At 34.0% G+C, this 13,187-nt stretch overlaps 1 protein-coding gene across 1 annotated transcript in view; it reads left to right on the forward strand.

The window, feature by feature from the left end:
- Positions 1 to 8,724, forward strand: part of LOC122261644 (sorting nexin 17) — a 22,404-nt gene extending 13,680 nt beyond the window's left edge. The window contains exons 4-11 of the mRNA XM_043029408.2: positions 1,301 to 1,388; positions 1,665 to 1,749; positions 1,944 to 2,106; positions 2,402 to 2,526; positions 4,008 to 4,089; positions 4,365 to 4,658; positions 4,933 to 5,031; positions 5,270 to 8,724. Coding sequence (XP_042885342.2) covers positions 1,301 to 1,388; positions 1,665 to 1,749; positions 1,944 to 2,106; positions 2,402 to 2,526; positions 4,008 to 4,089; positions 4,365 to 4,658; positions 4,933 to 5,031; positions 5,270 to 5,449 — 1,116 coding nt within the window. The 3' untranslated portion in view covers positions 5,450 to 8,724. The remainder of the gene's footprint in view (positions 1 to 1,300; positions 1,389 to 1,664; positions 1,750 to 1,943; positions 2,107 to 2,401; positions 2,527 to 4,007; positions 4,090 to 4,364; positions 4,659 to 4,932; positions 5,032 to 5,269) is intronic.
- The last annotated feature ends 4,463 nt before the right edge of the window (positions 8,725 to 13,187 follow it).

Genomic DNA, 13,187 nt, shown 5'->3' on the forward strand with positions numbered 1-13,187 from the left:
ATGATTAGTTTACCATACTATTTCAATCGTTTCTCGTTTTATCTGATTAGAGCCTCCCCCCAAGTCACTCTTATTCCCACCTTCCTCCCAACCCCATGTAACCAACTTGTCACACTTTTACCACATGCATGGTTAACTATGCATATTTTTGATATAATTTGATATATATTAAGTTGATGTTTATGCTATAAACGTTGTAGAAACTTGGCTTAAAACCTTGTCATATTCGTTTTTGACGTTTAAGCGATGGCGCCGCCTTTGCAGCTCGATACAGCGACGATACAGCGCGAGAGACGTTTTCAGTGAAGGAAGGTGAAGAGGTTAATCCATCCTCTCTCTGTGGTGTGGTATTCCAAACTGTTTTCCATAACAGTTAACATGATATAGGCCAGAGTACAGTAAAGCAGTATTTCTCTTTCCTGGCATACATAGAAGGTATTAACAGGGTTTGTCCATTGCAACCCATGTTGCAATGGACAACATCTTTTCCATTTCGCTCTATCACTACAGGCAATCTGTTACCACTGACAGTAGCAGGCAGTTTAATTGCAACAAAAGGAAATTTTATCATTTACTGGTTGTAAATTACATGGGTAGTGTCATAATAACATTCATCTGATCATCAAAGTTGACATTCTGGTTTAGCGAACTTTAGCAACTTGTTTGTATTCTCTCACCTTCCTGCCACTTTGCTGTGATTATAATTTTGCCTCACGTTATTTTATAGACAGAGCAGATGAAACTGACTATCTGACCTTACCTGTTTACCCCAATCCTTAATTTTCAAGTGAAAAAAATCTATTTAATATTATTTTTATTGCTACCAATGTTATTGTTACTATCGCTGTTATTATTGCAATGATAATAACAATGATAATAGTAATAGAAAAATGTTTTGAAATTGCAAAAATTCAAGGAATGGGGTAATCAAGTTTGGTCAAGTAGACCTGCTAATTGACTCCTTGGTAGCTAAGATCTTGTAAAGTCATCTATGTGTAAAGATAGTTAACCCTTTCCCGACGGGGCACGTGCTACGTGAAAACCCCAAAGCCGCGCGATTGCAATATTGCATTGAAATCGTCACACTGGCATGACGATCCGGCATCGGAAGTTTGTGTCACACGAGTGTGACGCACCGTTGTCATAGGGTTAACAGAACAAAAGTGCACTGGGCAGTGCACATATACTTGCACTCCTGGTGGCGTTATGTTAAGGCTTAGCTTTAGCTTTATTCAAATTAGAATAAAAGACTGAAACATGTAAGTCAGTTCCTTAAAATTGTTTTATTGTGTATTTGCAGAAAGTGTGCAGCCACATACATCTGCCAAATGAATTAGTCTATTATTTTGCACTTTTTCTGGTCAAGAAAGAAGAAAATGATCTGATTGGTAAGTAACTTTCTCCCAAGATTTATCATTGCACTTCTTTTTTGTGTATATAAAGTAGAAAAAATACATTATGCTTTGCAGTAAACCTACAATTTGAAACGTTTTGTCTCTCTTAATATTAAAGATATACCATTAATTACTATCAGAATGTGTTCAGCTAAATAATGTCTAAAATATTACACAGAGTGGATGCCTTTTATAAAACTATTTTACCTTAAAGAAATGTATAAGCATTAAAAGCCTGCATGCCTCTCCAAACATTGTTTTGCTTTCCAGTCGTCAAGCGGCTACAAGACTTTGAGAGTCCGTACATCTCTCAAAGATGTGTGAAGGGGATGCACAGGATAGTACTCAGAAAAAAGTAGGTTGCACAATGGGAGATTATGCTGTTGGTTTGTGGTGATTGGTTTGTTTGATTTTTGTTTTTGTCTGATATTTAATTAATCCAATCCCTAAAAGCGAGGGATAGTAAAAGAGAAAAAATCCCCTTAAACTTGATCTTTTATATGTAAGTAAAGGTAAAGGAAAAGGGAAGTAAATAAATTGTTTCTACAGCTATTGGGACCCAAGCATAGACCTGGAAGTCATGAATGACTGTGTTGGGCTGAACCTGCTGTATGCTCAGACAGTGCAGGATGTAGAGAGAGGGTGGGTTCTTACCAACCGAGAGATCCAGCGACAGTTGGCAGCCTTGCAGGCAAAGGGAGCCAAGAAAGAAGTAAGTTGATGGAAATTGTCTCTGAGTTTAATATTACTTTCAGATGTTTCTCCTCTTTGAGATACAATATAAATATTTCTTTCATTAACATTGTGTGTAGCTGTATTTTTTTATATTCTATAATTATTTTGCAATTGTTTTTATTGTTTTTTATTATTAAGATTGTTACCATTATCATCATAATTTTCATTATCAATAGTGCTAGTTGTTTTGTAATCATCATCATCATCATCACCTTTATATATTGATAAAATATTTTTGTCATCATGTTGAGATCTTCATTTATCTGTTTCAGTACATGGAGCTTGCAAGAGCGCTGAAGTATTATGGTTATCTGCAATTTCAACAATGTACATGCAACTTTCCTAAACCCAATACCCCTGTGCTCATCAGTGCCGGTAACCGAGAGCTCAACTTTAGGTAAGTTTAAGGCTTTTTATATTGATAATCTTTCTGTATGTGTATATAATCAGTAGCAGCAAAGAGTCTGATAAAGAGATGCATTGTATTTCTTCTAAACGAAATAACTTTTTGTCATATGAGAAGCACCTGTGATTAGGTAAAAAATGTTTAGTAAAAAAGTAAAAAGGACCACATTTAGCTGTGATTGTTTTACTAGACATGTACCAATAGCTGTTAACCCTTTCAAATTCCTTTTAGACTAAAATCTGTATACTGTACATCTCACATCACATTATTTAAATTAAGATATAAGATAAAAGAGAGGACAGAAATTTTGAATCTGTCTGTGATCATAACTGGCCCAGAACAAGTATAGTTTTGATATCACATATTGCCTTCTGCCCTTCTCTTTGTTCATAGTTGGTTGAAGAGTTAAAGTACACCTACCCTGAGCAGCTGTGAATTTTAAATGGTAAACAAAGCTGCACACACAGCCATGTTCCCTAGTAGGGCCAGCAAATTTTACCAGCTATCATCATAATCTACATACAAATTATTACTGCAGCTTCAGTTTGAATCTTCATTAGTTTAACATACAAATTTACCAAGAATTTCATTCACAATAGAATAACAAATAATACCATTTCATCAAAGTTCAACCCATAGCAGATGAGCCTATGTAATTGATGCTGGGATGCTATTTGATAGGTTTGTTGGAGTAAGGGAGAATTACACTTTGCACCACAGCTGCTTTCTCTGCCCAGCTCCTGCTCATTTATACATTTAGTACTGAAAATCATTTCTCCTTTTTTGTGAGACTTAAAATGGGTACTGGTATGGGCATAACAATATTTAAGAGAATATTCCAGCATTTAGTATTTTAGTACACTGAACACTCATTGTAACATCACTATCACAAATATATGGAAGAAGGAATATGAATTTTGATGAAACATTTCCTTTATTATAACAAAAAGATATGAACATTTTTACAACTATCTGCTCTACACCTCCTTCTCTCTCCTTGTGCTAATTGGCAAAACAGTCAAACAGGCAGTGGCACCTTATATACCTCACATATAGACAAAGGTGTTTGTGGCATCAGTGTTTTGCCACCCATCGGTAATGGGTTAAAGCCAGTTTCATATAAAAGGCTTTAGCTCCAAAAAAGCAATAGCTATCACATATCTACAGAACAATATAGTAATTTAACAGGTTTTATGTAGATCCCCCCCCCCCCCCCAACTGATGATTCCTCCATACAAAAAACGTGTACATAATTTTTTGAAAGCACTGTATTTTCATTTCTAGTTAGTTGTAAGAAATCAATAATTAGAACCAGTTATACTCGCAGTGACTGAACACTACATTATTCTGTATGTACATTCTTGAATATACTTGGCATTCCTGTGATTGTCAAACTTCCAATCTGTGTTGGATACCTGAGGCAAGGGGGATAATTGCACATGAAAAAATCAATAATTCTTTCCCTCTCCTAGGATTGAATGTGAAGATGGCTCTGTAAAAGAAGGAAATTTCAAAGTCACACGCATGAGATGCTGGAGAATAACCGTACAGCAAGTGAGTACAATTTGGAAATTTGATTTTATGTCTTCCCCCCCCCCCTCCTATTACTCATTACTGTATACCTTACCTTTAAGAAGGAGTTAGTTGCTGTAAAATTTGTTTTCAGTTTTCTTCTTTTGTTTCATGTAATTGATTTTTTTTTTTTTTATAAGTTCCATAATACTTTAATATGTGAGTTAAAGGTTTAATTTTATATTTATTCTAAGGAATATTTGTAATAAAAAGGGATTGGGAATATACTAATATCTTGGTTACTCATCCAACACCAGCCCATTGAAGGGTCGACCAGCAGTAGCAGCACCAGTAGCAGCACGAGCACGAGTACGAGCACGAGCACCAGCAGTAGCAGCACCAGCAGTAGTAGCAGCAGCAGTAGAAGCAGCTGCAGCAGCCTGGAGGGTGGGCGGAATGTCAACTTAGAGCTGTCCTTTGAGTACCTCATGAGTCGCGAGGACATGCGGTGGGTGACAGTGACGAGCCCCCAGGCTGTACTTATGTCCATGTGCCTCCAGGGGATGGTGCAGGAGCTCCTTACGCGCAAACGTGGACACAAAGTCCGGACTGTAAGCTTTTGTGAATCTTATTTGTTTGTATATAAGCTTTATGATAATAATGATTATTATCATTATTATTATTATTATTATTATTATTATAATTATAATTATAATAACAATAATTGACAGTATGATAATGCCTGAAATACTTTGTTTCCTCTTTTTTTATTTCATTATAAACTTTCTTGTAAGATTGTTTAAAAAGTTTTAACTTTTTGAACTGGTCTCTGAGACAGATGATATAATGCTGTGTTCTCTGTTTGAGTTGATTTTTGCCCCACAGCCAAGCAAGCGGGTTCGCAAAGGTAGTCTTTCATACATGCGAAGAGATGGAAGCAGCACACAAGTGACCCTCAATCACACGGGAGAAAACCTGCCAATGGTATTATTATTTTTATTACTATCATCATTATTATTATTATTATTATTACTTATTTTATTTATCTATTATATTATTATTGCAATCATCACCAGTGTTATTGTTATCTTAAAATATAAAAAATTACATTATTAGGGCCATTACATTTGTTCATCTCTCCTCACCACAATCTAAATTATAATACAGTAACAAAAACACAACTAGATTTCTACACATTTAACATTTCTTCCTACACTACTAGGATGGAGCGACCCAGTCTCCCATTGGCGAACTGTCCCTCAGTCGGCTGAGCGAAAGGCTGAGCGACCTCAACATCCTCGACAACCGTCCGCACTCAGCCATGCGCACCAACGGAGAAGCTGAGCCAAGCACAGTGGAGAATGATGCATTTAACATTATGAGTGATGGTTCTTTGCCATGAAAGGTTGGAGCTTTGGGGTGGAGAGGGAGACATACAGAGAAGGAGATTGTATTTTAGATTAACGGTTATATTTTTTCATCTGGGGGGAAGGGAAGTTGCAGAAAACAAAGATAGCCTGATATATATTTGGTGCCGAAGGGAAATATAAAAAGAGATATTAAAACAGAAGAATTTTGCTAATTAGATGAGATAAATTTTTGCATTAGTGAATTGGTGTGCTGTGGTGCAACCATAATTTTGTAACTTCTACTTTTTTTTTTCTTTTCTTTTTTTATATTAGCTATCACACCCCCTTCTTTTCTTTTCTTTTTCTTTCTTTCTTATAATTGAATAATAAAAAAAGTTTCTTGTTTCCTCTCCTTTTTTTCTAGGAATGAACATGATTCATGTTGCTTATTTACCATGATTGTCAGGATATTTCCATATATTTAGAGAAATATTCTGCAGTACAGTGTGTTGATGGTATATATATATATATATATATATATATATATATATATATATATATATATATATATATATATATATATATATATATACACATAGATATATACATAGATATATATATGCTAGCCATATTACTTGTCTATCAGGTATGCATAAGTAGTTTCCCTTCTTTACAAGAATTACTTTTTAGAAATGTTGAAGTATTTAAAGTTTTATGATGTTTTTGTACCATGTTATATTTTATTACATCTTATTTTATTGATTTTTAATTTCTTTAATTTTTTAAGTGCTGAAAGTAATTCCATTTCTTCATAAGCATATTTGGTGCATTCACCAAAAGATATGTTTCAGGGGACCAAAAAGATCAGAAGAAGATGTACAGTGATTTTAACTGTAATATTATGAAAAAGATATGAGAAAAGACAAAGTGATGATAAGGGAGATAAGAAGCATTTCTTATGTGAATGCTGTCAAATATATGTTATGCCTTTTTTTTTATAAGGGATAATTTTTTCATATGCCTTTCGATATTGAACAAATACAAGAGTAAGATCTGTTATTATAGATTTGCAAAGCATGTTAATACAATAAATATTTTAAGGAATTTTTTAAGGGGGATTTCAGGTTTACAAAGTTTTTTTTCTTTCTTTCTTTTTTTGTACTTTAAGATTCCACATTTCTAGAGTTATATAAAAAGAAAGATCATGTATTTTGAATGGCAGTTTTTATGCCAGAACCATGCTTGATCAAAAAAGCAAAGATTATTTCACTGCTTTGATGCCTCCCAAGAAAGAGAATTTTGTCAGGCATATATTATTCCTGAGAACAGCCCAAACGTGACAATAGACCCGTCAATAAAGAAAAAGAGAAAGGAGAAATACAAATACAACAAGCTATGCCCAAGAGAAGGCAAGCTCTCACAAGTCACAAGAGCCTGGGACAGTAGTTTGAATTTCCCCTGCATTCAAGAACCAAAACTTTACATCATAACCCTATTCCCAGTTGAAATTTTGTGAAGGGCATAGGGTGGGTGGGGATTCAGGGGAGAGCCTTGTGATGGTGTTTTCTTGTTATTAGTAATATATTATGTACTGCTTATGTGCAACTTTTACCAGTTTTTATAGTTACAATACCAATGTTTATTATTGCCATTTTTATTGATATTATTTTTGGGTTCATTACTATGTATTATATGAAATAATGCTACTGTTGCTGGACCACAGTTTATTGTCTATGTTGCTAGTGGAAATATTTTTTGTCTCTACAACTATTATGTTTGTTGTTATTACTATTACTACTGTTGCTTTTGATAGTTGCTTTAATAATGTTGATTATCATTAGCATCAGTCTTTAATCTCTCTTCATTTTAATGTTTATATGTTTCTGTATTTTTCAAATCTCTTTTCTTTTGCTATGATAATTCTGTCAAATTTTCCCCTTCATTTAATTTCTTTTTCTGTGAGCGCTGTACGCCTGCTCACCCGGCGCGCCGGCCTTGACTAAATATCTCATCTCTGGCATCTGAATGTGATAGCAAGTCAACTGGCGCGAACATGTTAAACCCAGATGCAAATAATGTATGACAAGCAATGAACCCTATGACGACGGTGCGTCACACTCGTGTGACACAGCTAAATTCCCGATGCCGGGGCATCATGCCAGTGTGACGATTGCAATGCAATATTGCAATCGCCCGGCATAGGGGTTTTTGCGTAGCGTGTGCCCCGTCAGGAAAGGTTTAAGGGAAGATTTATACTATTGCTGGGAATTTTTGTTTCTCTGCCTTTCTTTTTTCTTTTTTCTTCTTCTTCTTTCTCTTTCTTTCATTTTTTTACTTTCTTTCTTTCTTTCTCTTTTTCCTTCTCTCTCTCTCTCTCTCTCTCTCTCTCTCTCTCTCTCTCTCTCTCTCTCTCTCTCTCTCTCTCTCTCTCTCTCTCTCTCTCTCTCTCTCTCTCTCTCTCTCTCTCTCTCTCTCTCTCTCTCTCTTTTTTTCTCTTTTTTTTTCTTTTTTTCTTTTTTTCTTTCTGGCTTTCATTCTTTCTTTCTTTCTTTCACTATCACATCCTGTATCTGTTCCTTTTCTCATGTCCACTTTCACTTCCTTGGAGAAGAGATTCCATAGAGTTGTCTTTTGTTTGAGAGTTCCTTCCTACCGGGCTGAGGTTGCCCTTTGATATTTATTTGTAATCTCATTCTTTTCTTTATCTGTGTCTTTTTCTTCATCTTTGTTTTTTTTTTTTGTTACATTGAAATTATTTTATAATGTTTTTTTTTTTTTTTCAAGTTTCATAACCTATTAACTCCTTAACAATTTGTTTGGAAGGTTCCTTTATTTTTTTGGGATACAAGAAAGGCTTATGAGGCCAGTTATGAAAGTAATGATGGTAGATCTTTTTGCATATATGTATTATTATCTCATTATGATGGTTATCTTAATTATAATTATCATTATTACTATTCTTGTTCTTATCATTATTACTATTATTGTTCTTAATATCATTATTACTATTATTGTTATGATCATTATTTTAGTTACTATAGTTAATGATATGGTTTTTAATGTTACTATCATTATTATTGTCACCATGACTAATGTTGCCATTATTAATATAGGCTCTCCATCTCTGTACTATAAATTTCTTCCTCCTCTTCAATGTTTTTTCTTGTTTGTTTGTTTTCTTTTTTACTTTTCATTTTCTTTCTTTTTCTTCTTTTTTTGTTTCTCTTTTTTCTTTTTTTTTTCTTCATGCATGCTTTAATTCATCATAGCTGAATAGTAGTATATTCAAAAGCTTTAAAAATATTAAAAAAAAAAAAAAAAGAAAAAATATACCTGCTCGGAAGATAGTTGGGGAAGCTGGACAGCACTGCGTTGGTTTGGAGGCAAGTCACGTTGGCGTCTTAGGGTCGAATGGCTGTTTCATTCCCAGTCCATAACTAGGTAAAAAAGTCATAGAGGTAATGGTCCGAGAGATTGTTGCAAGCCAGCAAGTAGATAAGTGAGTAGATTATAATTGTTGTTACAGTTTCTCTAAATTATTTATATGTATTCATAATCCTAGGGTGGATAAAGGTGAAGGCTTTGTAATGACGGGTGGGTCTTGTGTATATAAGTGAGGATATGACCACCTTCATCATTATAAAAGCACACCTGCTGTGCTATTGTATTTTTGTAAGATATGACTATTAGAATGTAGGGACTCAAAAGGTACTGGAATTTTCCTTTTTTATGGAGAGAGTGAGAGAGCAAGAGAGAGAGAGATAGGAAGCAAGGAAGTATGTTGCTGTATCCGTATCTTACAATTTCTAGAAGGGAGAACAAGGAGTGATAGGAATGGCTTTGATGTATATCTTGGATGTGAAATGCAAGGGACATGCATCAATGTACAGCACCATTAAGCAGTTGGCTGGATTGAATGGTCCGATGAATGTGGAAAGTGTGACAATTTTCAAAGATATGTCATAAAGGATTTTTATGAAGGTGTATTTGGGTCTTTAGAACCCTCTATCTTCTGTGTAATGGAAGGGACTTTGTTTTGATTGCTTGGGGACATGCATGTTTGTATGTATACTTGTAGATAGATATACATGACCAAGTGGAAAGGGCAGGTTCATTTATTAGGTACATATATATTGATAGGCAAACAAGTACATAGAAGACATACAAATATAAATATATCTATATACATTTATATATACACACAGTATTTTTCATGCCTGTACATATGTTTGTGTGTATGAATGGTAACATTTGATACAGTTTCAAATGTGATCTACCTTAAGTTCATATCAAGAATTATATTATCATACATATTTTATGCTATATATGCACATTACTGCTTTGTATTCTTTAAAAGAAATGTTAATCAAGTTGACTTGTTTCATATAGCTCTTTTAATTTTATTTTATTTGTTTTTTGTTATAATAACAACACAAGAAAATTTCCAATAGATCTGAGATACACAGTGATGCAGAAATAGATTGGGAAGCTAGTCGTATATTTGCACTTGTTATATGCAAAGATAGTTTAAATCATAGACTAGAAAGCTGGCACAACACCACTAAAAACTAGCACTAAAACTAGCAGGAACTAGTAAGATTGCCATACTAGGAAGAGTGTAGAGGTTGTAGTTTGTATCCACTGTAAATAAGCAATGCTGGTTCCATGTGCTAATTCACAACACATGATAACCACTTTGACAGGGGAACCAAGTTGACGTACTGTACTCTTGAAAAAAAAAAAAAGTTTATTTTCCCCTTTAATTGACTGAATAAATGAATGGAGATATATTTCATCAGTTATAGAGACTCTGTAAAGTTGATTAACTCTGGGAGTTGAGTGGCTTCTTTAAAAATAGGTTGAATAAAGGTGAATAATATTAAAGTCAAATAAGTACCGAAAATAGAATGATCTCACCCCCACACAAGCCAAAGAAAAGGGTTAAAAAAAAGAAGGCATTCATGCTTCTAAGAAGTTATCCAAAAGGAACACTACTGCATATCCATATTTTTCTTAGTCTCAATATACCCCAGCTTTAAATGCACCAGCAAGATCCTTGTTCCAATGGGGTTTGATGAGAATCGCACCTCATAATGGACAGTAATTCCCCTCACATCCACTCGCATTCACCCCATTTTACCCTCTACCCTTCCTCTCCTGTGTGCCAAGATTCGTATTCAGACTGTGGTCAGATTATATGAGAGCCAAATACATAACCGCCAATTTAAACAAAGCTGTCTTCCTGTCATTTTTATTTTAATAGTTTCTTCTTTTTCAATTATTCATTGGTTTGTTTACATGTTCAACAAGATTGTTTTCCTGTTTTTTGTAATTTAGCAGTTCTTTTCTTTTTACCAGTATGTTATTATTGCATGAATGGACATGTCTTGCTCAAATGTGAACCCAAAGACTATTCTATAAATTGGAAGCTCAGAATGGTTTTTTTTTAGCATAATATTGATAATGAATGGTTTTCTGTATATGCATTAAAAGACTAGATAGATAAAATGTTTTTTTCTTTTTTTCTGTCATGTTCAATTCTTGTGTACATAAAGTGGCTAAGTGCAATGCTGTTTCTTGGGGTTTGCCCCTTGTGGGACAGTTTTTAAATGTTAAACTCTATTTTTAACCCATGTAAAAATAGTTTTGGATCAATGAAACAGCAGCCATTGTAATGCTGAAGAATCCTGAGATAATTTTATATGAAAGTATTATTTTGAAAGTAGTGGTTCATATTAACAAATTCCAGTAGAACCATATAGCAGGAACAAGCAATATACTGAAATGTGTTCATAAACGTGTTTTGTATGTTGTGGGTACCACACAGTGACAGTGATACTTTCATGCAAGGATTACCATAGACATAATGGTACTTGATATGTTTGGAAGACATCGCATGATAACTTTCTGCCAATCTGTTTGTTGTCTCGCACTAAAAGAGGGTTTACAGTTGATATGCCTTTGTTCCACTTACTCCCTATGAAGGCTCTGCATTAATCTCAGGATTTGTCTTGTTGTCACAGTCATCTAGAGTTCATATCTGTTCAGGTTCTCTAATCCCAATGTTATTTGCCAGCTGTTTAGAACAAGCGCTCTTCCTTCAAATACCACAGTAAATGTTATTTTGAAATGGCTATGAACTCCAAACTTCTTTTAGTGATTCACTTTGTAGATATTGGATATAGGGGCAAATGGACAACTTATTTTGTAAGCTTTCAGTTGAGAGATAATACTGTTGGCAGTCAGTCTTGAGAGTATATGAGTAATTTTCATGCCAGAAGAAAAAAATAAAAAAGAACTTTACCATGGAAGGAGCTATTCCTAAAGAGTTTTCTGCAGTTCTACTTTAAGTACACTTTAATTTCTTATTCTTTTATTTTTATTTTCTCTTTTGAATTAGGTGCTTGGAATATTAGCAGAGTTGGTTTTATATCAAGAGAGTTCTAAGTGTACAAATAATTTTTGAAGAGAAAAGGAAGGTGTGTTTTCAGCTATGTATAAAAGTTTCAGGTCATCTCACATTTGTTAATGATCTTGCTTATTTTCAGAATAGATGTTTTGGTTGATAAAACTTCATTGTTGCCAAATATTAAAATCTGTGGTTTGCACCAGTGCAGAATGCTAGATTTTGTATAACTATTATGAATTCTTTTTGTATCAGAAATATGGTGTGTTTTCTAACATGTGGTTAGAAATGACTGCAGTAGACTACACCTTCCTGAATACGAGACATGCTACATTCCAATATAAGTGGATTTGTATTTAACAATTTTCCTTCTTCTTTTAACATGAATAACTCTTGATATCCTTGAAAAAAGTGATGATGTAACATTTTATCTCTCTTCCGGAAGTTAGATTTATCAACCTTTCTAAAGTTCCTGTACATAAAAACTTTTGAGAAGAGGAAAAGGACGTACACCGTAAGCAATGTGGGGAACTAGTCTTATTAGGAGTTTGTTCTATGCTGATGCATAATGGAAATGAGCAGTTTGATATTTCTTATGTAAGTTCCTATATGACTAGATCCAGTTGGAAAAAATTTAAATTGGTTCAGCTGATTGCTTCTGTTTTCTTGGAGATTTCTCATTAACATGTTTCTACACATCCCTCCATACTATTCAGATTACAAATCATATTGTTATCCTCTTAACCAAAAGCAGAGTTGAAAACCATGAAACCAAAACTAAAAATTAAATTGTAAAGTGAATGGAGTATCTGAGAATTTTCAAGAAATACATCATTGGGATTTGTTTTTCTGCCCTTTTCATCTTCCTTTCTTTAAGATAGAGATCAGTATTTGATATGCATAAACTTTTCATTTCCATTGTGTGTGTCAACTGAAGTTTTTCTAAGCTCTAGTCAAGAACAAAACTACAAGACATGAGGGGTGGGTTGGAGTAGAAATGCATATAAAGTGGGGATTATTATTATTTTCCCACAACCATGATCAAGCCATAAAGGATAAACAGATGCTTACTGGGGAGGGAAAAAAATGTATGCTGCAACAGCTGATTATCTCAATGTACAATCTTGTACAATCTTTTGTCTCTTCACTTCCTTTTCTTACATTTCCTCCCTCCCCCTCTTTTTCTAGAGATAAAATGCATTGTCCATAAAGAGAAGAATTCCTGTTTCCATCCTCGTGGTACCTTACAAGTATGTAAAATTTATGATCATATGTGTTAATAAAGTGCATACTCAATTTTCCAAGTGTGTTTCTTTTTTCTTAATCGTCTTTATGGATTAACATTGTATCTTGCATAAAATGTACTGAATTTATTCATGAAATTG

This window comes from Penaeus japonicus, unplaced genomic scaffold, assembly GCF_977035675.1.
Source record: "Penaeus japonicus unplaced genomic scaffold, GWHDUDI00000001_assembly GWHDUDI00000003, whole genome shotgun sequence".
NCBI classification, from domain to species: Eukaryota; Metazoa; Arthropoda; class Malacostraca; order Decapoda; family Penaeidae; genus Penaeus; species Penaeus japonicus.